This window comes from Grampus griseus (genome assembly GCF_964374135.1).
Source record: "Grampus griseus genome assembly, chromosome: 6".
Lineage (NCBI taxonomy): Eukaryota > Metazoa > Chordata > Mammalia > Artiodactyla > Delphinidae > Grampus > Grampus griseus.
The window spans coordinates 56,858,018-56,884,824 of record NC_139000.1 but is presented as its reverse complement, the minus strand read 5'-3'; the positions used below and the strand labels follow the sequence as shown (position 1 = coordinate 56,884,824).

The following is a 26,807-nucleotide window of genomic DNA, read 5'->3' as shown; positions in this document are numbered from 1 at the left end:
GGAAATTACATTCTGCCTAGGAGTCAGAGCTTCTGACACCACAAGGTAAGCAGTCTCCTAAAACGCCCCAGGACAATACATATGTGATGGTTAATTTTATGCGTCAACTTGACAGGGCCACAGGTGCCCAGATATTAGGTATTTGGTCAAACATTATTCGAGGTGAGTCTGTGAGGGTGTTATTGGATGACTTTAGTATGTGAATTGATAGACAAAGCAGACGATCCTTCTAGGGCCCATGCAACCAAGTGAAGGCCTGAAGAGAACAAAAAGGCTGACCCTTTCCCAAATAAAGGGGAATTCTTCTTGCCTGACTGGTTTTGAGTTGGGACTCAGTTTTTTCCTGACTCGACTTGAAGCTCTTCCTGGGTCTTGAGCCTGCTGGCCCTTGAACTAGAATTACACTGTCTGCTCTCCTATCTTCAGTCTGCTGACTACGATCTTGGGACTTCTCAGCTTCCAAAATCACCTGAGCCAACTCCTTATAATAAATCATACATATTATACATATGTACTTGTAATATAGTAAACACACACACACAGACACACTACTCTTACTGACTCTATTGCTCTGGAGAACCCTAATATAATATTATAAGGAAAATAAAACCTTCCCTATGGAGCCACCAAAGGAGGAAAGCTGGGGATGTCTCATTCAGCACCAAGAGAACAAAGAGGAAGAGGCCACAGCAGCCAACAAACGGTGACATTATTAGAAAGTATGTGAAATTTGAAAATACAACATGACAAATATTCCTACTTGGTTGGTGGAAGAGGCCTGGAACAAATAACCAAAAATGTACCAGACAGGAAAGGGCGCTGGGGAATATCGAGGGAGGACAGGCTGGATGAAAGAGAGAAGACCTGCTCCAAGACAATTATAATTCTTTTCCCTGAAAAATATTATCATTCACGCAAATTCATACAGACGCCCCTCTCCAATCTACATGAACTCACGCCACCATGAGCACCGCCTCCCTCCCAGGCTAGAGCTGTGGCCACACACACGTACATGCACACACACGCACACACACACGCCCCACTGCTAAACCGCAAATCCTTATCACATATGCTAAGTAATAGCTAATCAAGCTGTAGAGAATTTTTGCTTTTCCATTCTTGTTGATTTAAATGCCAAGGTGCTTCTGAACAATCTTATAAATTTTAGAGCCTTGTTCTCACAACACCCACAAATACTTTAAACCAAACTTGTGTGGGTTCACAGAGTGGGAACCGAAGTTATCAGAGGGAAGGCTTGTGGATTCAAAAAACTCCTAGGATCACAGCCACTCTTTTCCAACGTACAAGCTGAAGACAGTCCAAGAAAGCTTAAGACCAGCTGGGCGTGTGGAGGCTCGTGAAGTGGAAGGTAATTTAGGATTCGTTAGATACTCTCGTGGATAAAGACCTAACTATTTGCTCAGGTGTTGGGATCAGTGCTCAGAAGTCTGTGTCCCATCCCCAGTATGCTCCCCAACAAAGGTTTCTCTCTTTGGCTGGCTCAGTATTGACAGCCTGCACAAAAGAAGGCTGACTGATTCTGAAATAAGTGTGTAGGCTGGGCAGGGCTGACGAGAGCCTGTGTGTTTCTTTGCCTTTCTTGCCCTCACATACCTCTTTATCTCCCACTCTAAATGTCCCTTCTTCCCAGGGGTTAAGAACAGAGGCTCTGGAGCCCAACTCTGGGACTGAATACGCTTTCTGACACTTAACTAGCTGTGGGTCACCTTGAGAAAGTTATTTACTGCTTTGTGCCTCAGTTTCTGCAGTAGCCAGATGTAGAAAACTCGGCTTGTAAGCGTGTACGGTTGTGAGGATGAAGTGATTCATGCGTGTCAAGCTCCTGGAGCAGTCCTGGCACGTGGTGTATGTCCAGCAGTGTCAGCCCTACTGACCCTGTGGACTCTCTGACTCAGGTCTCCTGACCCCAACAGGTGGGAAGTCGCTTCTGGCTCATTTATAGCATTTAGCGCACTGTCTAGAAAGCACCTATTTACCAGCCTGCCTCCCCCCAGACTGAGCAGGAATCACACCTTCTTTCTCATTATCTCTGCCCGCACCCAGTGTGATGCTTGGCACATAGCAGATACTGCGTGCCTGAAGGGGTGGCCTAGTCTAACAAGGGGAGCATGGCACCTAAGGGCTGCTGCTTATGAAGAGCAATGGCAGTGCAGTAAAGCAAAGCTCCAGGTGGAATTCTGCAAAGAAATGTAACTCACCCTTTTGGTGTATGATCAAGTCCTGGGATTTTTAATTTGTTTAAACTCATCTGCTTTAAAATCTTTCAAATAAGGTAACTTGTGTTTACGTACTTGTCCTTCTTAAAGGCATAGAGAAGTAAGCCTAACAAAGCTAACTGAATCAATGTTTCTTCGGCCCCAGGAGACCAAAATTTTAGAAATATTTATAAGCAACCTCATAAGGTTACATTTAATTATCAGTTGCACATAGTGCATAATTACTACTTTTAAAGAATAACATCTTTCCAAATACAAACAAGGGCATATCATCAACAGACCCAGGACAAGGCAGAAGTTACATTAGTGAGGCCTGGCTCCCCAGATGGACATTCCCCTTAAATGAAGAAGGGATAACAAGATGACCAGAAGACTAACCCTGGTCTCAGTTATCTGATTTGATCTCAGTTTCAAAAAACCTTCTGCTGAAAGTGCTTTTCTTGTGAAACATCCTGCTCAAAGGCAAGTCCCTGAGACACACAAACAGACAGACTGGCACGCATGTTTCCCACTCTAGACCACAGTTAAGAAACTCGGGAAAAGTCAGGGCCTTTTTCTTGCGTGATTTTTGTGACTCCCATATGAAACATCCACAGATGTTTCTGTCTGATCACAGATGTCACTGTCAGGTCAGATTAATAAAAGCCATATTCTCCAGCTAAGCAGAAAGAAAAAGAATAAAGGGATTCAAATATACAAATACTTTGTAACAGAAAAGAACAGGTGAATTCACATTTTATGTTTCTGACCACACACATTTTTCACTTAGTTAAAAGAATTTGGGAAGATGATTCTAAGTTCATCTACTATTTAGAATAATGACGGCTAAGGAACCTCCTAGAAAACAATACTCTCTGTGGTGGGAAAACAGAACACCTGAAATCAAATATTAAATGAAATGGGTTACTTCAAGAGCCGAAGTAAAGAGTCCCAAGAGGTTCAGCTGGTTTAGTTATACAAAAAGTAAACTGGGGAGCAGGCACCCAGGACCTTACTCACCACGATATCCTCGGGGAACGTGTCTCTGCTGAAGGAGCCGTCATCAAACACGACCTCATAGAAGGTCTGCGCCGTCACAGCGATCACCCTGCAGCTGTAGTACCGGGTGTTGCGATGCTTCGTGATGACCGTCTGCCCCACAGCGATGCCCTTCTCGCCAGCCTTGGACTTCTAAGGAAGGGGCAGAGAAAGAGGAGAGAAAAGAAACAGGAGAAAAAACAGAAAATAAAAGAAATATTTATTTAGAAAACATCATTGGTGTGGTCATGATATACACTTTTAATTGTTAAACCTTTTATTGGGGAGTAATTTCAAACAGAAGTTGCAAGAATATGAATAATACAAAAACATACATATACTCTTTGACCCTTTACTCAGGTTCATCTATTGTTATTTATTGCTATTGTTAACATTTTACCATTTCCCTTTTTTTGCCTACTCTCTATTTTACATATGTGTATATTTAAGTATATATATATATATACATAAATAAAATTGTGTGTGTGTGCATGCCACAAACCATTTGAGAATAAGCTACATATAATCATGGGCTTTAACACCTAAATACATCAGTGTGTATTTTCTAAAAACAGGGATTTTCCTTTATATAACCACAGTACAGTTCCTAACTTTAGTAAATTTAACATGGATGCCATACTTTAATCGACCATGCATAGTCCAATTTTGTCAAGTGAGCCAATCACGATCTTTATGGCCCCCATCCTTTATGTACAGGATGCAGTCTTGAGTCACATACTGCATTTAGTTGCCAAGTCTCTTCGACCTCCTTTAATCTGGAACATTTCCACAGCCTTTCTTTGTCTTTTATGATCGTGATACTTTTGAAGGATACAGCTCTCCCTCCCCCTGCTTTTTCAGTAGAACATATGTCTGATGTTTCCTCATGATTAGATTCAGGTTATACATTCCTGGCCAGAATACCACTACCACAGAGACAATGTTGTATTCTTCTCAGGATATCACATCTGGAGGCACATGTTTGTCCACCTTTCAATGGTGATTTTAATTTTGATCCTGGTCAAAGCGTAGTCCAATTTCTTCATTCTGTAATGACTATTTTTCCCTTTCAACTAATAAGCAATCTGTGGGAGGGACTTTAACACCATGTAAATATCCTGTTCCTCCACATTTCTGCTTAGATTTAGCAACGACTGATGAGTCTTGCTTGATCCAATTTTACTATGATGGTGATGATATGCTGATTTTTCCTGCTCCAGCACTCCCTCCACATTTACTAGTTGGCACCTGGCAGTTATTAAGCAAAAATCTCCTACCTTCCCCCCATCCATCCATCCATCCGTCATCAGTATGGAATTATTAATTCCGCCTACCCAACTGTTTAGAATTCATACTATAATTAATAATTTTGGTGCTCAGATTATCCCAGATTTGGCCAATAGAAGCCTCTTCAATCTGTTTTCCTGTGCCCCTTAAGATGTCTTTTTATTTCTTATCAGTTCCTTACTTTCTGGCCTAACAAGATGTGTCAAGATCATCTTGCCTCAGCCCTGGAATTAACATTTCCCTGAGGAGTGTGGTTCATTTTAGAGGGCAGTGATATTAGAGAATAAGATCCAGGTGCTTAGGTGTGCTTATTCCTACAAAAGCACCATTGTTTCTCGACCCTTTCAGAAGACAGGCCAAAGGAATATATGCATGTAGATATATGTGTGTGTGTGGATATGTATACGTACACACACACACACTATCACACTACAGGTATACATAAACATATGTATAACCATGGAAAACCATGGACTAGGTCTCAGAGTACATGTGTCATGCTAGGGAAGCAGGAGGCTTCAGGATGAACGCTTCAGGAAGTGCTTGGCAGAGTGCTGGGCTCAGAGTAAGTACTCCAGAAATGTTAGCTTGCTGTATTTGGGGATTTCTGTTTGTTTTCTTGCTTGCTTTATTTTTCAGAATAAGGCTGTTGCTCCCCTGTCAGGAGCTCATACAAACCCCATTCCTGCCAGGCAGAGAGGGTAGCCAACATCTTACAAGGAAGTCTGCTCTCAAACATTCAGTCCCTTTTACTCCCCAGCTCCAAGTATCATTCATCACCCTTATTCTTTTGATGCCACAAGCTCTGACCCACTAGGGGGGCCCTGAATCAAGCACTTGGGAAGGTCCAGGACCTTTGCTAAATGGGCCCTAGAAGGCCCCGTCTCATGATCCCCAAGACACCAACATTAGTCTGACATGTCACCCCTAACCTACAGAAAGCCAAGATTCACTAAACCCCAGTGTTTTCTGACAGCAGTATTTATAACGTTACTGGGAAATAAAGTGTCATCAATTCAGAATCTTGGTTTAATTAGAGGTTTTACTTATTTTTTCCCTGAATTTCAAAAAAGGCTAAAACACCTTGTAGGAAACATATAAAGTGCTATGCTTAATCTTTTCCTTCTGGAAACCAAAGAAGAAATGCCCAGAGAGTTAATGATTCACTAATTCCTTCAACAGTCATGCGTTGCCAGCCAGTGGGCACCAAGCACCTCCCCTGGTGCTGGGGACTCAAACAAAAACCACTAAGACTTGATTCCTGTTCCCTGGAACAGGCCCACAAAGGTACGTGCCATGAAGTTATCTTACAGGTGGCATGATTCAAGACTGGTGACACTGTAGCATGCCATCTACAGCATGTCTTCATACTCACAGGCAGAATTAGGGGAGGAGAGCAACGAAGCACCAAGTACTGGGCACGAGCAAAAGTCCAGAAGCAGGAAACAGCCCATTCTGTTCTGGGAACAGCAAGAGATCTGCTGTTGTGTGGGAGGGAAGCGGGGAGGAAGGAGAAGACTTGAGAAATGGCCTGGGGCCCAGAGGTCAGGCTATGGGGTAGAGGGGAGTAGAGCAGCTCTTATGCCGTCCTAAGGAGTCTATATATTACCCTGTGAGCCTAAGGAAGCCACTGAGAGGACTAAGCATAGAAGAAAAATTATCCAGGTCTGTGTGGCTTTTAGGGGAGAAGGGGCATCTCCATGTGGGAGATGAGGGCCTACAGACAAAGATGCTCATGACTTGGGTAGAGGGCCAACTATCTCCCAAACGTGTTCCTAAGAGTCCTCTCCTTGTAGAGTGAGCTCTGCCATCTAGTTTCTCACATGCCTAACAAAACAAAAGGATATTTTCCTTCTAGAAATCATTCCCTACTGATTGCTAGGTTGGTTGGGAAATTTTTCTGTGCCTTTAGGTGTAGTTAGCTGTGTAAACATTTTGACAAAGGACAAGAGCAAGAAGCCTGTAGTGATTTAAACGTACTTTGCTTGAAGTAGAAATCTTTAACAGCTAGGCCACATATGCCAAAGTAATTCCCTAGTTTCCCACTTCATTCCTCTGCCCAACCCCTTTAAATATATCTAACCTTTCAAAGTAAGAGAACAACTGAGATGTAATAATAAATTCGAGGGAGGGCACAGTCTGCAGCGTTCTGTAACTCCAAAATTGGGCCCATGACTACTGCTTAAGATTGTATCAGGGCTCCCCTGGTGGCGCAGTGGCTGAGAGTCTGCCTGCCAATGCAGGGGACACGGGTTCGAGCCCTGGTCCGGGAATATCCCACATGCCGCAGAGCGACTAAGCCCGTGCGCCACAACTACTGAGCCTGTGCTCTAGAGCCCACCAGCCACAACTACTGAGCCCATGTGCCACAACTACTGAAACCCGTGCACCTAGAGCCCATGCTCCACAACAAGACAACCACTGCAATGAGAAGCCTGCACACCACAATGAAGAGTAGCCCCCACTCACCACAACTAAAGAAAGCCTGCACGCAACAACGAAGATCCAATGCAACCAAAAATTAAAAAATAAAAAAAATAAAAGATTGTATCAGTTACAACTGACCCTAGGAGGCGAAGGTTGCAACTTGTTTGGCTAAACACAGTGGTCCTTAGTGACCTGGATTAGGGCCAAAAAAGGCTTCACGTTGGCAGCATATTTTTGCAAAGGCTGTCCCTCTTTGTCAAACCACCTTAAAAACACTCATAGTCAGAATTGCATGTACTGTATTTTAGTATGATAATAGTTTCATTGTGCATATTTTATTAAAATTGGAATGCACCTGCTAAGGAAACAATGTTTTGGATTTGAATTATAAGCTCAGCTTCCTCCTAGCTGTGTGATCTTGGGGATGTTATATAACCTTTAGCAGCCTTAGTTTGCTCATCTGTAGAAGGGACAATAATACTTACACTAAAGGTTTCCTATAAGAGGAAGTACATAAAATGCGTAGACTCATAGGCAGTTGGTTCTTGGCAACTGTTAACTGGCTTCGTTTTAAGAACTGAAGAACATACGTGAGAACCTAGCCCCAGGTTAATACACCACTCTTCCCTACCGTACCCCAGTAACTAGCATATACAACTGTGCAGCACCCTGGTTTCACGTGACAAGGCTCAATCCAGCTCTAAATAATCACTGTCCTGCTCTTTATCTCATCCCCTTCTGACTCTAATTCTTGTCAAACAGGGGCACATAGCCATGGTTCTTAGGAAGGAAGGCATAAATAATGTGGTCTCCTCCCTCGACCCCCAAGGCTCTCAAAGCCTTTGTTTACAACTCTCTTAAGGCTCTGGTCAAATGTCACTTTCACTGACTATCCCTCCTATAACAGGGCAAAATCCACAGGTCAGTGCCAGGACCTCTTTGTCGTTTTATTTGTGGCACCGAGTACACTGCGTACAACACTGTTGCTGTCAGATGAACAATGAATGAATAAATGAATGGAAAAATGAATGAACAGGAAAAAACTAAATAAATGAACTGTGATGAGGGGTAGAGACACATTTTTTAAATGGGAGAAGATTGATTCTAATTATTCACTGTCCAGAAAAGGGCAAAAAGAAACAAAGGGGAGTTTTAGGAAGAAGTTCCTCTTTCTTAGGGTGGGTAGACATGTATGAAGGTAAGGGGAGGAAATAAAGAGGTTTATAGTGAGATTCACAAGGTCTGGAAAGTAGAAGCAGCCAGTCAAGGGAAAAGAAAAGTGACAAAGACTTGACAGAGAAAAGGTCGATTCTAGACCACAACCATTTTCCTCCTGCTAGGACACGAAATGTATGCAAACTGTGATTGGAAAGATGGCCAGCACACAAATTAAATATACAGCCTTCATCTAAATAAAAATTTTCATAAGCCTCAAGCATGACCATTTCATGGGGAGTACTAAAGAAAACAGATTTTTTTCATAATGTTACTTTAATATGATTTCTGATTTATTTTTGCAGGAAAAGTTTATTGACAAGCATATCCCATAACTGATTATACATCCTCAATAATATTTCCTGTCAGAAAAGCCTAAGAACCTACTGATGTCAAGAATGTCATTTCTGATCAGAGAAGACGGACATTATGCAAGGGGCTCCATCAGATTATAGAAGTGGCTACAGTTTTCTAAGATTAGTGCACAGGCTAAGGCTGGTGAAAGTCACATTTTCTTTAACAGGCACTAAGCAGAAATCAACAGTGGTTTAAGAAAAAACACGACTTAAAGAAAAGCTAGAACCAGTTCAAAATTCTGGGGATGTGGAAAAAAAAAATGTTAACTAAGAAAATGTTACAGACATTTCGCAAAAGCATCAAAGAGTCACTGGTACACATAACACAGATATGTTACCAACACATGTCCATACACGTGAGTTAATTAGACTCTCCCAATAACTCTGTGAAGCAGTTGTTATTTTCATTAAACAGATGAAGTCACTGAGGTACAAGGTCAAGTGACTTTTCCAAGATCTCAGAGCTGGTGAGAGGCTGAAGTGGGGCCCAGAAGCAGATGCTCTCCCACCACAAGTGCCTTGGTATCATCAACCAGGAGAACACACGTGGAAAGAAATCAGAGGAGAAATAAAACTAACCAGGAAGTGAGACTAATGGAATTCAAGCAGTTCCCAGACAAGTTACATTTCTTTCTTTTCTAACTGACTTACTGAGTTAGAACCTCCTCTGTTCTACATACGTTTTGAGGCACTTCATTTAATCTCCCCAGTACAATCACAGAGTTGAATTAGCAACTTGGATTTGGAGCCTATCTGAAGATGAAAAGTGCAGAATGTATAATTGCATATGCTCTCAGTTCTCCTATGTGTACACACATGACACGCATACACACTGCAGTAAATTGCAAAAATGCTCACATACCTTCACACCTTCCTCTTTCCACATTCGTGAAAATGTGAGTTTGCAGCTCCTCCCCTCTAGAGCTGGAGTCTATTTCCCCAACCCTCAAATCTGAGCTAGGCTTGTGGCTTAGCCTGCTTTGCAAATGCAAAGCCTCTTGCACACTTCCGCTGTCTCCCTAGGGACCCCAGATTCTGTCATGTGAACAAATTCAAGTTATCCTGCTGGCAGGTTAGAGACCATATTGACCAAAGCTGAGGCCCTACACATATAAGAGAACCCAGCCAAAAGAAGGCAAGCTGTTCTGCAGCTCACCACAGACAGATGAGGCAACCAGCCTGAAACAGAAGAAGCACCCAACTGAGCCCAGCCTTAACTTCTGACCTACAGAATCAGCAGCTAAAGAGTTGTCATTGTTTTAAGCCACTAAGTTTTGGGGTGGTTTGTCACATACACAACTTAGAAAAAAGAATACGGTGACCCTTGAAAAATGCAAGAGTTAGGGGCGTCAACCACCCCCCGGCCTTGCACAGTTAAAAACCCACATATAACTTTACAGTCGGCACTCCATATCCATGGATTCAATCAATCAAGGATTGTATAGAATTCAGTATATATTTATGGGAAAAAAATCCACATATAGGTGGACCCACACAGTTTAAATCCATGTTGTTCAAGGGTTAAATGTACTAAGAAAATAATATACTAAACTGTTAGCTATATACAATGCTAGGTAATGAAATTTTGTCTATTTGATTCTTTATGTACTTCTGTGTACCTTCCATTATATACAGTTGACCCTTGAACACAGGGGTTAGGGGCACCTTGATCCCCTTCACAGTGAAAATATCTGCATAGCACTATCTCTGCCTCAAAAACAAAAGAACTAGTACATGACTTAACCAAGGGCAGGAAGCTGAAACAGTTTGAATGCAATCAGGACTCTTTTGATGCCACATACTGTGAACTCTAATCAAACACAAATTTTCTCCACACTTAGTTAATTTAAAGATCTAAAAAATGAAAATACAGGTACTATATTTTTTGAAAAAAATCCACGCATAAGTGGACCTGTGCAGTTCAAAGCCATGGTGTTCAAGAGTCAACTGTATTTCTCTAATTATTATCACCACAGCCTTCTGACCATCTGAACCAAGACTAAGGGAGCCAGGAAGCCCATATGCACATGTGCCCAGAAGACCATTGAGAACGGAATGTTTGCTGCCATAGACCCCCTTGGTTAACTTGTGAGCCTGTGGATCCCTACTCAGAATAATGTTTTTAAATCCATAAAATAAAACAAGATTATCCTCCGCCCCCCAAAAAATTATATTGAAAAAACCAAATTTGTGGTATAATAGCTATACTTCTTTAATAATGTACTAAATATCAATACCTAGTGGCAGGTCAAACAACTATTAATATCTTAATTTCAAAGTTACAATGGGAATCCAGCAGCCTGTGGAACAAAAACCACATTCACAGAAAGATAGACAAGATGAAAAGGCACAGGGTTATGTACCAGATGAAGGAACAAGATAAAACCCCAGAAAAACAACTAAATGAAGTGGAGATAGGCAACCTTCCAGAAAAAAAATTCAGAATAATGATAGTGAAGATGATCCAGGACCTCGGAAAAAGAATGGAGGCAAAGATTGAGAAGATGCAAGAAATGTTTAACAGAGACCTAGAAGAATTAAAGAACAAACAAACAAAGATGAACAAAACAATAACTGAAATGGAAACTACACTAGAAGGAATCAATAGCAGAATAACTGAGGCAGAAGAACGGACAAGTGAACTGGAAGACAGAATGGTGGAACTCACTGCTGTGGAACAGAATAAAGAAAAAAGAAGGAAAAGAAATGAAGACAGCCTAAGAGTCCTCTGGGACAACATTAAACACAATAACATTCGCACTATAGGGGTCGCAGAAGGAGAAGAGAGAGAGAAAGGACCCGAGAAAATATTTGAAGAGATTATAGTCAAAAACTTCCCTAACATGGGAAAGGAAATAGCCACCGAAGTCCAGGAAGCACAGAGAGTCCCACAGAGGATAAACCCAAGGAGAAACATGCAGAGACACACAGTAATCAAATTGGCAAAAATCAAAGGCAAAGAAAAATTACTGAAAGCAGCAAGGGAACAAGGACAAATAACATACAAGGGCACTCCCATAAGGTTTACAGCTGATTTCTCAGCAGAATCTCTACAAGCCAGAAGGGAGTGGCATGATATACTTAAAGTGATGGAAGAACCTACAACCAAGATTACTCTACCTGGCAAGGATCTCATTCAGATTCGATGGAGAAATCAAAAGCTTTACAGACAAACAAAAGCTAAGAGAATTCAGCACTACCAAACCAGCTCTACAACAAATGCTAAAGGAACTTCTCTAAGTGGGAAACACAAAAGAACAAAAGGACCTGCAAAAACAAACCCAAAACAATTAAGAAAATGGTCATAGGAACATACATATCGATAATTACCTTAAACATGAACGGAATAAATGCTCCAGCCAAAAGACACAGGCTTGCTGAATGCATACAAAAACAAGACCCATATATATGCTGTCTACAAGAGACCCACTTCAGACCAAGGGACATACACAGACTGAAAGTGAGGGATGGAAAAAGATATTCCATGCAAATGGAAATCCAAAGAAAGCTGGAGTAGCAATACTCATATCAGATAAAATAGACTTTAAAGAATGTTACAAGGGACAAGGAAGGACACTACATAATGATCAAGGGATCAATCAAAGAAGAAGATATAATAATTATAAATATATATGCACCCAACACAGAAGCACCTCAATACATAAGGCAACTGCTAACAGCTATAAAAGAGGACATCAACAGTAACAAAATAATAGTGGGGGACTTTAACACCTCACTTACACCAATGGACAGATCATCCAAAGTGAAAATAAGGAAAGAGAAGCTTTAAATGATACAATTGACCAGATAGATTTAATTGATAGTTATAGAATATTCCATCCAAAAACAGAAGATTACACTTTCTTCTCAAGTGCACATTAAACATTCTCCAGGATAGATCACATCTTGGGTCACAAATCAAGCCTCAGTAAATTTAAGAAAATTGAAATCATATCAAGCATCTTTTCTGACCACAATGCTATGAGATTAGAAATGAATTACAGGGAAAAAGCATACAAAACACAAACACATGGAGGCTAAACTATACGTTACTAAATAACCAAGAGATCACTGAAGAAATCAAAGAGGAAATCAAAAAATACCTAGAGACAAATGACAATGAAAACTTGATGATCCAAAACCTATGGGATGTAGCAAAAGCAGTTCTCAGAGGGAAGTTTATAGCTATATAAGCCTACCTCAAGAAACATCTCAAATAAACAATCTAACCTTACACCTCAAGGAACTAGAGAAAGAAGAACAAACAAAACCCAAACTTAGTAGAAGGAAAGAAATCATAAAGATCAGAGCAGAAATAAATGAAATAGAAACAAAGAAAACAATAGCAAAGATCAATAAAACTAAAAGCTGATTCTTTGAAAAGATAAAGAACATTGATAAACCATTAGCCAGACTCATCAAGAAAAAGAGGGAGAGAACTCAAATCAATAAAATTAGAAATCAAAGAGGAGAAGTTACAACAGACACCACAGAAATACAAAGCACCCTAAGAAACTACTACAAGCAACTGTATGCCAATAAAATGGACAACCTGGAAGAAATGGACAAATTCTTAGAAAGATATAACCTTCCAAGACTGAACGAGGAAGAAATAGAAAATATGAACAGACCAATCACAAGTAATGAAATTGAAACTGGGATTAAAAATCTTCCATCAAACAAAAGTCCAGGAACAGATGGCACACAGGTGAATTCTATCAAACATTTAGAGAAGAGCTAACACCCATCCTTCTCAAACTCTTCCAAAAAATTGTGGAGAAGGAACACTGCCAAACACATTCTATGAGGCCACCATCACCCTGATACCAAAACCAGACAAAGATACTACAAAAAAAGAAAATTACAGAGCAATATCACTGATGAATATAGATGCAAAAATCCTCAACAAAATACTAGCAAACAGAATCCAACAGAACATGAAAAGGACCATACACCATGATCAAGTGGGATTTACCCCAGGGATGCAAGGATTCTTCAATATATGCAAATCAATGTATATACCATATTAACAAATTGAAGAAGAAAAACCATATGATCATCTCAATAGATGCAGAAAAAGCTTTTGACAAAATTCAACACCCATTTATAACAAAAACTCTCCAGAAAGCGGGCATAGAGGGAACCCACCTCAACATAATAAAGGCCATATATGACAAACCCACAGCAAACATCATTCTCAATGGTGAAAAACTGAAAACATTTCCTCTAAGATCAGGAACAAGACAAGGATGTCCACTCTCACCACTATTATTCCACATAGTTTTGGAAGTCCTACCCACGGCGATCAGAGAAGAAAAATAAATAAGAGGAATATAAATTGGAAAAGAAGAAGTAAAACTGTCACTGTTTGCAGATGACATGATACTATAAATAGAGAATCCTAAAGATGCCACCAGAAAACTACTAGAGCTAATCAATGAATTTGGTAAAGTAGCAGGATACAAAATTAACGCACAGAAATCTCTGGCATTCCTATATACTAATGATGAAAAATCTGAAAGAGAAATTAAGGAAACACTCCCATTTACCACTGCAACAAAAAGAATAAAATACCTAGGAATAAACCTACCTAGGGAGACAAAAGACCTGTATGCAGAAAACTATAAGACACTGATGAAAGAAATTAAAGATGATACAAACAGATGGAGAGATGTACCATGTTTTTGGATTGGAAGAATCAATATTGTGAAAATGACTCTACTACCCAAAGCAATCTACAGATTCAATGCAATCCCTATCAAATTACCAATGGCAGTTTTTACGGAACTAGAACAAAAAATCTTAAAATTTGTATGGAGACACAAAAAACCCCGAACAGCCAAAGCAGTCTTGAGGGAAAAAACCAGAGGTGGAGGAATCAGACTTCCTGACTTCAGGCTATACTACAAAACTACAGTAATCAAGACAGTATGGTACTGCCACAAACACAGAAATATAGATCAATGGAAGAAGATAAAAGCCCAGAGATAAACCCATGCACCTATAGTCAACTAATCTATGACAAAGGAGGCAAGGATATACAATGGAGAAAAGACAGTCTCTCAATAAGTGGTGCTGGGAAAACTGGACAGCTACATGTAAAAGAATGAAATTAGAACACTCCCTAACACAATACACAAACATAAACTCAAAATGGATTAGGGACCTAAATGTAAGACCGGACGCTATAAAACTCTTAGAGGAAAACATAGAAAGAACACTCTTTGAAATAAATCACAGCAGGATCTTTTTAGATCCACCTCCTAGACTAATGGAAATAAAAACAAAAATAAACAAATGGGACCTAATGAAACTTAAAAGCTTTTGCACCACAAAGGAAACCATAAACAAGACGAAAAGACAGCCCTCAGAATGGGAGAAAATATTTGCAAACGAATCAACAGACAAAGGATTAATCTCCAAAATATATAAACAGCTCATGCAGCTCAATATTAAAAAACAACCCAATCCAAAAACGGGCAGAAGACCTAAATAGACATTTCTCCAAAGAAGACATACAGATGGCCAAGAAGCACATGAAAAGCTGCTCAACATCACTAATTATTAGAGAAATGCAAATCAAAACTACAATGAGGTTATCACCTCACACCAGTTAGAATGGGCATCATCAGAAAATCTACAAACAACAAATGCTTGAGAGGGTGTGCAGAAAAGGAAACCCTCTTGCACTGTTGGTGTTGGGAATGTAAATTGATATAGCCACTATGGAGAACAGTAGGGAGGTTCCTTAAAAAACTAAAAATAGAATTACCATATGATCCAGCAATGCCACTGCTGGGCATATACCCAGAGAAAACCATAATTCAGAAAGACACATGCACCCCAGTGTTTATTGCAGCCCTATTTACAATAGCCAGGTCATGGAAGCAACCTAAATGCCCATCGAGTGATGAATGGATAAAGAAGTTGTGGTACATATATACAATGGAATATTACTCAGCCATAAAAATGAATGAAATTGGGTCACTTGTTGAGACGTGGATGGATCTAGAGACTGTCATACAGAGTGAAGTAAGTCAGAAAGAGAAAAACAAATATCGTATATTAACGCATATATGTGGAACCTAGAAAAATGGTACAGATGAACCGGTTTGCAGGGCAGAAATTGAGATACAGATGTATAGAACAAACGTATGGACACCAAGGGGGGAAAGCAGCAGGGGGTGAAGTTGGTGGTGTGATGAACTGGGAGATTGGGATTGACATGTACACACTGACGTGTATAAAATGGATGACTAATAAGAACCTGTTGTATAAAAATATAATAATAATAGATAACTTATAAGAACCGGCTGTATAAAAAAAAAGTTACAATGGGCATAGTAATATTTTGAGATCTCTCTTACAATGGTAATGTGATTTCTATTGTGGACAGAGTCACAGGAACTGCTAATGCCACCTTTGCTTATGCTCAAAACTGACAGATCTGTTAAATTCTAGCTGGAATTTAGAAAGAAAATTGCTATATTTTCCCTCATGCTCTAACAGACAAATTTTTCTTGACACTAAATTGTTAAAAAGATTTTATCACCAGGAACATTTAAAGGAACAGCACTCAGCCTTGTAACAACAGTCTTTGTAAAAATCACAATAATGTTATTTATGTCTGGTGCTTGTACATACTGTCAATAAATGGACATAGTAATGAAATGAAACTCAATGAAGGCACCTCTGTGAAGGGTGAAGTTATAGAGGCTAAAGTGGGTAATTCTGGGGTGACGTAAACTGAAACAGGAATCTAACTTAAGCACTGAGATTGGAATATGTACTGCATCCTCAAATATCATTTCTGCCCAGTGACTTTCTGACAGAGAACAGAGAGGAGTTTAGTTCAAACTTGACCTCTAAAGTGAGGGCTCAGAGAGGAGTTCTGTCTGGTAGAGGAAGGAATATTTCTATGCTCTGCAAGATGTATCGGACGTGTGAAGGCTGATGTGCATTCATACACTGAAGGAGAATCACCCACCATCTGATGAGATGAGTCATGGGTAGAGATGTCACCTTAGGAAAATCCCTGAGTGGATTCTCCATCTGTAATAATGATGTTAATAAAGGGTGCAAATCCAAATACGATAGTATAGGTAGAGGCTCACAGGTACATCCATCATTCATTCAGCAAGGCTGGAGAGTTGAAGGAAAAAGCTAAGCAACTTATCCAGTGAACAGGCCAAAAAGCACATTTCCATGTATATCCAATAACCCTTTTGCCTTCTCAACTTTATTATTTCTCCGTAATTTCTATGAATTAATAAACTGAGATATTATTGTATTTTTTTCAAGGTATCCATTTTATTAAAAAATCCTAGAGGTATTAGAGTGAATAAATTAATACAAACTATTATTCTTTTACCAAACTTATGCAGCAAAAATCACTCATCTAAATTTGCCTTGTAATAATGAAAGCTTTCTTTATAAAATTACGAGAGCTAGGTAAAAATGTTTTACCCAGAAAAACCTAAACCCCTGGGGCTTCATGAAGAAACAATTGCTCTTAGAGCACAAATGCACATGCAGGCTCATAAAAATGTCACAAGTATTTAATTTTCGACATGTCTGTTCACGTGTACTTGATTTCTTGTGGGTTTTTAAGTACAAACATATAATACAGTGGGAAATGGTGGTAAGCAGTTTCCCAGCAGATTTAAGGTCTTTTTCAATGTAACGCCTACAGAAGTATAACTAACAGGCTGCAGAAGATACTGAGAAGAAAAAAAATGAATTCTGTTCCATGTGAGTTATTAGCTTACGTCAGAGGTGGTTGGTCTTATTCAGGAGCTAAGTGAAGGGGACTGGGATGGGAGAAGCATCTTCAGATGCTTCACTGTGTTAATGTAGGCAACTCTCAACAGGTAGGCACCACCTGCTTTCTATTTTGAATAGTTTTCAGCAAACATACTTCATAAAGAGCAGACAGGAAAAACCTGATGTGAGCTCCTGCTAACTCATTTCCAATCTCATTACTTGTAAGAGAACATATGAGTCCCTGGATGCCTGGCACTAGAAGCTCTGCTTTGGGCTTTTATATTTCAGATGCTCTTCAGGCCTCTTGGGTAGTAACAGTAAAATGGGGGCGGGGACCCTATAGATTCAACAAAATCTCAATCATTCACACCAGTTGTGTGTGTGTTTAGAAATCAACAAGCCGATTTTTTAATTTATGTAAAAATGCAAAGAACCTAAAATATACAAACAATGCTGGAATGAATTACAATTTAGGGGAAATGAGGAGGAAAAGCGTTCATTCATTCATTTATAAGGTAATGCAATTTTAAAAAATTACCTCAGATGGGACATTTTCAACAGAGAGAAGCAAGGGACATGGGGCATTACTATATGGTATTCCTACCCATAAGGATTTTTGAATCTCAATTACAGCAGGTGAATGGGTTAAAAATAGCTAAAATAGATGCAAAGATTTTCTTAACAAGGTGGCCCAAAGCAAAACAGACTAATTAAAGGACTTAACAGTTTTTCTGTGTCACCAAGAAGGAAGCCCAGGTAAATAATAAAACCATGTAAACTAATTCAAGGCATGGTCTCAAACTGGAAAAGTGAAGCCAAATCAGCACCATCTAAATGACACACCATGTGCTCTGACTTTGAAGAAAGGGAGGTTCTGTAACTTTAATGACTACTGAACCTCTCTGAAGTTCCTTTTCATCATCTGTAAAATGGATACAATTAGAACACCTGCAACAGAGGGTTACTAAGTGGACCAAATGAGACAATGTACTATTGGGTTGGCCAAAATGTTCCTTCGGTTTTTAAGTAAAAATAAAAGACACATTTTTTCATTTTCACCGAGAACTTTATTGAACAATGTATTCACCATTTTGTTCCACTATCTTCCACCATTTTTCAGGCAGCTTCATAATTCCACCTTCCCAACACTTTTTATCTTTTTGAGCAAATAACTGTTCCAGGCACCTTTTACAGTCTTCCAGGGAACTGAAATTTTTTCCATTAAGAGAATTTTGTGAAGACTGAAATAAATGGAAATCCGAAGGTGCAAAGTCTGGTGAATACGGCAGATGAACCAGAACTTCCCAGCCAAGCTGTAACAGTTTTTGCCTGGTCATCAAAGAAACATGCAGGCTTGCACTATTCTGATGAAAGATTATGCGTTTTCTGTTGACTAATTCTGGACGCTTTTCGTGGAGTGCTGCTTTCAGCTGGTCTAATTGGGAGCAGTACTTGTTGTAATTAATCGTTTGGTTTTCGGGAATGAGCTCATAATAGAGGACTCCCTTCCAATCCCACCATATACACAACATCACCTTCTCTGGATAAAGACAGGCCTTTGGTGTAGTTGGTGGTGGTTCAATTCACTTGCCCCACGATCTCTTCCATTCCACATTATTGTACAGTATCCAGTTTTGATCACCCGTCACAATTTGTTTTAAAAACAGAATGTTTTTGTTACGTTTAAGTAGAGAATCACAGGCGGAAATAGTCAAGAAGGTTCTTTTGCTTAACTTATGTGGAACCCAAACATCAAAGCAATGAACAGAACCAAGCTGGTGCAAATGATTTTCAATGCTTGAGTTGGATATTTTGAGTATGTTGGCTATCTCCCGCGTAGTATAACGTTGATTGTTCTCAATTAATGCCTTGATTTGATCACTATCAACTTCAACTGGTCTACCCAACCGTGGAGCATCACCCAGTGAGAAATCTCCAGCACGAAACCTCTCAAACCACTTCTGACACGTTTGATCAGTCACAGAACCTTCTCCATAGACTGCACAAATCTTTTTTTGCATTTCAGTTGCGTTTTTACCTTTCGTGAAATAATAAAGCATAATATGCCAAAAATGTTGCTTTTTTCCTTCCATCTTCAATATTAAAATGGCTGCACAAAAATTCACCAATTTTGATAAGTTTTTTTTTAATGTACGCTGATACGATAGCTGTCACAATACAATCTAACAAAATTGTTTCAAATGAAGTTAAAGACAACTAAGTGCTACTAGAGGCATCTTAAGGAAAAAACTGAACGAACATTTTTTGGCCAACCCAATACTTATGAAAGCATTCAATAAACTTTAAAAGGCACTAAACCAATATTAGCTATTATTAATTTTACTTACCTCATCTACCTTGATATGCTGCTCTCAACAAAAGGGGGAAGTCACCCTGAACAGGAGAGAAAATCAGGGTGGGACAGGCAATTCTGATTCTACAAAGGCACACTACTTACATGAGCATCAGAGAGAAAGAGGGGAGGGAGAGGTAGAGAGAGACAGAGAGATAGAGATTGAGAATGAACAAGTGCAAGCTTCCTAAGCTTCGTTTGAAATTTCAGGAGAAACAGCCATAGGAGCAGTGGCAGAGAAGTCAACAAAAAGCTTTCCACTGCCCATCACAACAACAGCAGAACAGTGCAGATTCTGCCTCACTGGCTCACCAATGTTAATCAAAGAGGACAAATCCACAGTCTTTAACGTCCACTATTAAGCAAGCAAGCCTAATAGCCATCTGTCAGTCTATCAAGTGTTAATTAAATGCATCTATGTGCCCAGAACTGTGCTTGAAAGACAGCTGTGTGGGGTTCCAGTGGAGGCAGGAAGGGCAGGGGAAGGACTGAGTGGCTCTGGAGCAGCCCCTCCTTTCCAGCCCCGTGCCTTGTAGCCCTCCTTTTAATCTCTCTGGGCTCTGCAGCCTTGACAAAAGCTACTTCTTTGCATCTATTAAGGATGCTCTTCTTTTCTCAACATACATGATAAAGATACATGACAACACACTTTAAGGTATAGTTAAAAGTTGTTTAATATATAAGGGTTTGCAAATTTTTAATTTTCTTCTAATTCCTGAGAAATATATGAGAAAAGGGGGACAAAATTAACTAAAAGGTCTACCTAATTCTCAAGGAAAGACAAACGAAATGGAAAATAATCCATGAGCGTATCCGATGCCCACAAAGAAGAGGGTTTTCACTTCTCCCTCCCTCCTGCCCCAAGAAAAAGCTTCTGAGTGACAGGTCAGCCCAGAAATGGCTGAAAGAAAAATTAAAAGAATGTTTCATTGAAAGATGTAGAAACCGGAATTTCTTATGTTCCTTCAGATACTACTCTATAATTTCACTGACCCACTATACCCAGTGTGGGACAAGAAGACAGGGAGGATGCATGAAACCTCACGGTGAAAACAAGCCAACTTCAGATAAGGAATGGTCAAGAAACCCTCCCTTTTATACCCAGAAAGAAGTATTTATTTACACGTGAGAAATGTGTCAGAGCCCAAGATGGCTACCAACACTCTGTGGAAAGGGGGGAAGTAGCCCCAGGCTGCCTGGCTTCCTGCCAAGAGACCTCAAGAGGCCTTTCTAGTTAATTCAGAGTTTTATATATCATGTTTGCTGAAAGTGGACACAGAACATAGACCTGGACTTTTAGATAGAAACCTTGGAACTTACCTCATTTAAGTGTCTTTTCTATTGCTTGCAGTTAATAGTCTCATAAAATTATACTCTCATTACATTTTGTCAGTATCTATGGATTTCATTATGACCATGGCACCTAATTACTGTTTTTTAAATGAAGGAATTGAATATCTGCCTCTTATGCTTTACAAGATGTTGGAAAGTCAAATACCCTTTGCTGTTGAGGCACGTTCCATTTATATTTCTCTACTGTATCCATGGTGCTTGACTGTAATACCAATGTTAAAATACGGGATTTAGTATCACTACTTAATTTTCGTAACAAGCTATCAGACAATAATGCAAGCCTTAATTACTTTTTTTAAAAAGGTGTATAAATTTCTGAAAAGCTTAAAATTTCCTGGGAACTGAGAAATATTAATTCTGTGAAAAACTGAGCAAGTGTTTCATATAGAAACACATCTTACCTATGCTAAAAAACGTAGCCACGTAAGTGGTTGTTAGAGTGGAAGACTTGATTTTCCTCAGTACATGTGGTCCTTGAAGTTGCCAAGTATCAACCGTCCCATGTAAACATTCCTTCCTGCAGTTGGCCCCTCTGCGGTAGGTCTGCTGACTGGTCCCTGGTTCCATGATGCACTTCGGGGCAGAGAGTGGGGATAACAGGGCCAAGCAGGAAGTACAACACTGACAAGTTTCTCCTGGGGCTTCTGATGAGTCTGCTTTAGTGATTAAAAACCAAACACCTGTACCAAGATGCAGATTTTTTCCATGAAATTTTCTTGTTTAAATTGGGATCAATTTGCAGTTTTACAAAGGCTGAAAAAAGTTCAGGCAAAATTCTCCTTCCTATAAAGCTACCTTATTCTGCATTTTGAGAGAGAGGAAGACAGCCAAGGCTGTCGAACAAGAGAGCTCCTGGAAATCAAGGCTCCAAAGAGGGTGATTGCTAACACTCACATCAAAAACACTTAAGGCCTCAGTAGCCAACATGGCTTCAGAGTTATTTCAGGGGCTCTTCAGGCCCTTAGGAGCAAGCGCTGTCTATTTGCAAAATAAACAAGGCGTCCCACACAGCCTATGTCCTAACATTTTTCAAATGCATTTGGATGTTTCCGGGAAGCATTTGAAATAATGTTTTTTTACCCAACCAGATTAAAGGATAAAGGCTAAGAAATCAGGGTCTGGAGAAATGCTGTACTTAAAGGCAGAGATATTGTTCTGAGCCCCTTGAAACCCACTCTGCTTTCTGCCCCCAGATGAGGATGTGTCTTTGCTGACCAGAAGTCTGATTCCAGAGCCAGTTGCTTGCAAATTTTTCCTTAAACGGAAAGACCCAGACTGTTAACAGTACATTCTTCCAGAATGGGAATGTAAACCCTTCATATAGAGCAACTATTGACATATGCTAGCAAAATACAGTTTTGATTCAGACCCAGCAGCAGCCAACCCCATGCAGATACTGCCACAACTGGGTAGCCCACTAGGGAACAGTGTGCAGGAGAGGTGGCATACCAAGGCATTTGGCCTTTCTCTGCCTGCATGGTCTCCCCATTCTCATTAGTTTCTGTATCCTTGACTGAATTAAAATTGGAATCTGCAATGGAGGCATCTGTTATCTCTTCCCACAAGTTCAAAAATTCCTTGAAACACTTTAATTAGCATCAGAAAGGGGTCTGGAATCTCTGCAGTTGGTGTCCGAGCTGGGACTGGCACAAAGACCCTTACCAAGTGGCCAGACTTTGAAAAGGAGCTGGAAAATGGGGAGGGACAGAAGGGTAATCTAAAGATGGCTCAACGGAGACAAAAGAGCCTCTGGCCTAGGACCATGAGGTCACTGCAGGGAGCTTGTGGGGAGAGCGTCAGTGTCAGTAGAACTTTTCCTCTATGCCCCACAGCCAGGCCCAGCAGAAGGTAGGATGGCCCTCAGAGAGATTCCCTGGGTCTCTCTAACTACACTAGCTATGAAGGCAATAACAATGGGACTCCAGGGACCGAGGATGTGCTACAGATTCTCTGAAGCCCTTGTTCTACTGACTGGAAGCCTGGGGGAGAAAAGCTCCATGATCATTGGCCTCGCCCTTCCCCTGGAAATGTCTATAGAAGGAGGAGCAGGAAATTCAAATGAGGGTTATTAATAGAGTACAGAAGTCTAAAGTGGGATGTATTTAATTTTCTTGATATAATTAAGAAAAACACTGTCTTCACTGGTTCTACCTGACAGAGTGAACAAGGGAAAAATGGGCTCCAATTGTAAATATTCTAAAATGTCTGTGTTAAATATTTCTCCTCCCAGGCAAATCTGGCCTTAACTTTCTTTTTTTTTTTTTTGCGGTACGCGGGCCTCTCAATGTTGTGGCCTCTCCCTTTGCGGAGCACAGGCTCCAGACGCGCAGGCTCAATGGCCACGGCTCACAGGCCCAGCTGCTCCGCGGCATGTGGGATCTTCCCGGACCGGGACACGAACCCGTGTCCCCTACATCGGCAGGCGGACTCTCAACCACTGCACCACCAGGGAAGCCCTGGCCTTAACTTTCTGTCATCTAGGATACATGGATTGAGATCTCAACAAAACACTCTTACTGATAAAAGTGTAAGGGATTTCTTTTTTCAAATGTATGTATGATTTAGAAAGATTGATCAGATTCATCCTTGAATCACCGTATTGTTTGTTTGTTTGTTTGAACCCTTGCTAAGAACTTTTTACTCCAGACATTTGCTTTGGTCAGAATTCTCTCTGCTTTTCAATAACAGTACAAATTCAGAAGGGCATTTCAAAAATAATTTACACACAAGAAACAAATCATATACAAATACCAGATTATTATGCGCAAGTCTAAGAAGAGCTTGTTATCTGGTCATAGCAAACTTTACTGACTGAACAGAAAGGGAGTTAGCAATATCCAAATTGTTATAGGAAAAACAACAACCACCAAACACTGTCAGTTAAACACAAAGACACGCAGATCTGGGGGGCAGGAAGAGGACTGTGGAAATGGCACCATTCAGATCATTGCTAGATGAGTGTTAGCTAAATCCTGGTTCTCTTTCTTAAAAGCAGGGAAGAGAAACTAGAAGGGGACAGAGTCAAGCCATGGAATGGAGCTCCAAACGAAAGGAGGGAAAAGAAAAGAAAAAACACTGATGGATTCAAACTACAGTTTGAATCAAGAGACAACTGGATAACTGAGAACTGATCACAAGTGAGAGTTTAGTTTGCTTTCAGTGTGGCATTCCGATGCCAGCGAGTTTGCCTGGCTCCAACAGGGTCAACACGTCAACTCAAACTCTCAGCAAACTCAAACTCTATCTGTTTAGAACCAGCACAAATGTTACCTCCTCTGTGAATTCTACCTGGCTGCCCCCGATAGAATTAGTGACTTCCTTCCAAGCACTCCCAAAACATTTTATTCATATCTTTATTTAGCCTACCTTATTATGGAATAGAGCATGGCAGCTAAGAGCCTGGTTCTGTGTCACAGTGCCTGGTTTTGAAACCACATGGTCAAAGTGTGACAGAAGCACCATGAAGAAAATTACAGTCAACTGGTACCTGTTGGATCTCTAAAAGGCTAGAACCCATAATGCTCAAAATGGTCAGTGGGGATTTATAGTGGGAATGAGTATTTGGGGTCTCTCCCTATCAATCCATAATCAACCTGAAACACTGCAGACCCTTTTTATAATTAATGAATTCATAGAAAAGTGTTACTGATTTCTTAATGGTTTTTTTTTTGTTGGTCACTTGGTGTTTTCTCAATAACTGATACTGAAAGTACAATACACTATATAATATTCTAGGGATTAGAATTTAGGGGACTTGATCGTCCATTGCTCCACATGCTGGCAAGGTGATAGTTGTTTCTGCACACCAAAGAAAGGTTTTATTGTTAGTGATGACAGGTATCCTCACCCCATTACCACCCAAAGGTTAGTTATGTAAGCATAGATTAACCAGAAGAGCTGCCTTGCTATAAGCCCTTCACCAGATCCTGGGCAATGCGGGTGTCCCTCCTGTCCTGAGCCACGCATAGTGCCAGCAGGGAAGGAGTTGTGCTAAAGCTTGTCTGGGCAGCTGGCCTGAAGACACAGGTGGGGAAAGAAGTCAGTAAGTGCTGAGCAAGAACTCAAGTTCTATTACAAAGATGAGTGCTAGAATAGAACATGAAGGCAAGCTAAAGGGGCAGAATAACAAGAGAAACTTTCAGAGTGGGTGGGGGGAGGGGGGCATACAGAAGCCAACATGACCACTACTTTCCATTGCCCACACCAAGAACACTGCCTGGAAATAAGGTGCCCATGTAAAATATCTAACACACACACAACATAAAAGATGCTCAATAAACACTAGCTCTCTTCTGTCCACTAAGCTTATTCCCTAGCATTAGCGAGTTATTTCAACAAATTTATACCAAGCAGCTTCTATGGAAGGCTGAGTACTAGTTTAAAAGATAAAACACTGGTTAAATTAGTTAATATAATGATCTAGTTAAAATAATAGAAAAAAATTGAAGAAAAGGTACACAAAATAGCAGGAAAAAAATTAACCACTAAGATGTTTACTTCAAGTTCTTCCTCTTTTTTGAATAGGTGACTGTCTCCCTGCTAATAGCCACAACTTAGAAAATTATAAAGGAAGTAAATTTCTCAAATGTCTTTGATAGGAGAGAGTATTAAGATGAAAATGATGTACCTTGTATAAGATTCTATATTAGATAAGCCTTGTTCCTTACAGTGTATTAATGCATAAACTACAAGTGATTCTGGAGCTCCAACATTGCATATATGGAACAAACACTATAAATCTAATATGGAGCTTTATTGAAGTAATTTGCTTGAAAAAGAAATCTGTGCATTCCATCTTCCTCAGTTCTGTTGCCCTTCGTTATTCAGGCATCTCTTCCACTGGACACCTCTCTGGTTTACTCAGGTGTGAGGAGATGGCCCAGTTGTGGCTATACTTTGCAGGAAGTATATAATTTATGAGCAGCTCATTGTTTGCTCTGGAGGAGAAATGTTTTCAAGGCTCCCAGGTTCAAAACCATTTTACTATTTATTGTGTTCTCCGTCTTTTCCTTATAAACATCTGTGCAACATGCACGTAAGTGGGTTAGGAATACATCCAATGGAACCTTCAGAAATAGAGCCAGAAAAGAGGTCACAGTGGCTCATGGCAAAGGATGGTCAAGTACCACAACACCACACACCTAAACACATGTGCACACATACATGCACACACGAATAAAACCTCATATTTGAAAGAAAGTAAGGTGCCAGTCAAAAAATATGTGTGACAAAAACACTGAAAACTGCGAACTAAAATTTAGATTAACAAGGATTAGCTGAACACTTTCTGTAATATGCTCCTTTCTACTTTAAGAATTTGAAAGCTACCTATTCTTCCAAATGCTATCATTCTAATTACAGAGTATGATTACTGTCTACTGGAAAAGTGCATTATAATAAATCAGACAAAATTTTTATACCATTATCCAGAATGACTTTACACCCAAAGCTCAATAACACTGAATAAGCTAGTATATTTTAAATAATTTATGGCATTAAAGGAGTAGAATTTACTTTAAAATGGTTCTTTTGGATGCAAAAAAGCAAATAATGGAAGGAGCAAAAAAAAGGGAAACAAAAACTCTAAAGTAACTATAAATGGAATACTGAAGTAACTGTAGCTTTATACTTCATTTCACCTAAATTGTACAGGCATCCTCTACTCTCTAAAATGCCTGGGTTGGCTCGCCAAGTTAGCCTGAAATTTATCTCAGAGTTTTTTCCACTATGATTCAGTGATTACCCATTACTCCCAAACAATCAAGGCATGGTTAAGAACACAGACAAACTATACTTCCG

The 26,807-nt window shown here is 40.0% G+C and overlaps 1 protein-coding gene across 4 annotated transcripts in view; it reads right to left on the bottom strand.

Annotated features, from left to right (window-relative positions):
* KDM4C (lysine demethylase 4C) overlaps nt 1-26,807 on the bottom strand; it is a 410,995-nt gene that overhangs the window by 57,817 nt on the left and 326,371 nt on the right. For all 4 annotated transcript variants that reach the window (XM_082656307.1, XM_082656305.1, XM_082656308.1 and 1 more), the window contains one exon: nt 3,237-3,407. In XM_082656307.1, the coding sequence (XP_082512433.1) occupies nt 3,237-3,407 (171 nt within the window). The remainder of the gene's footprint in view (nt 1-3,236; nt 3,408-26,807) is intronic.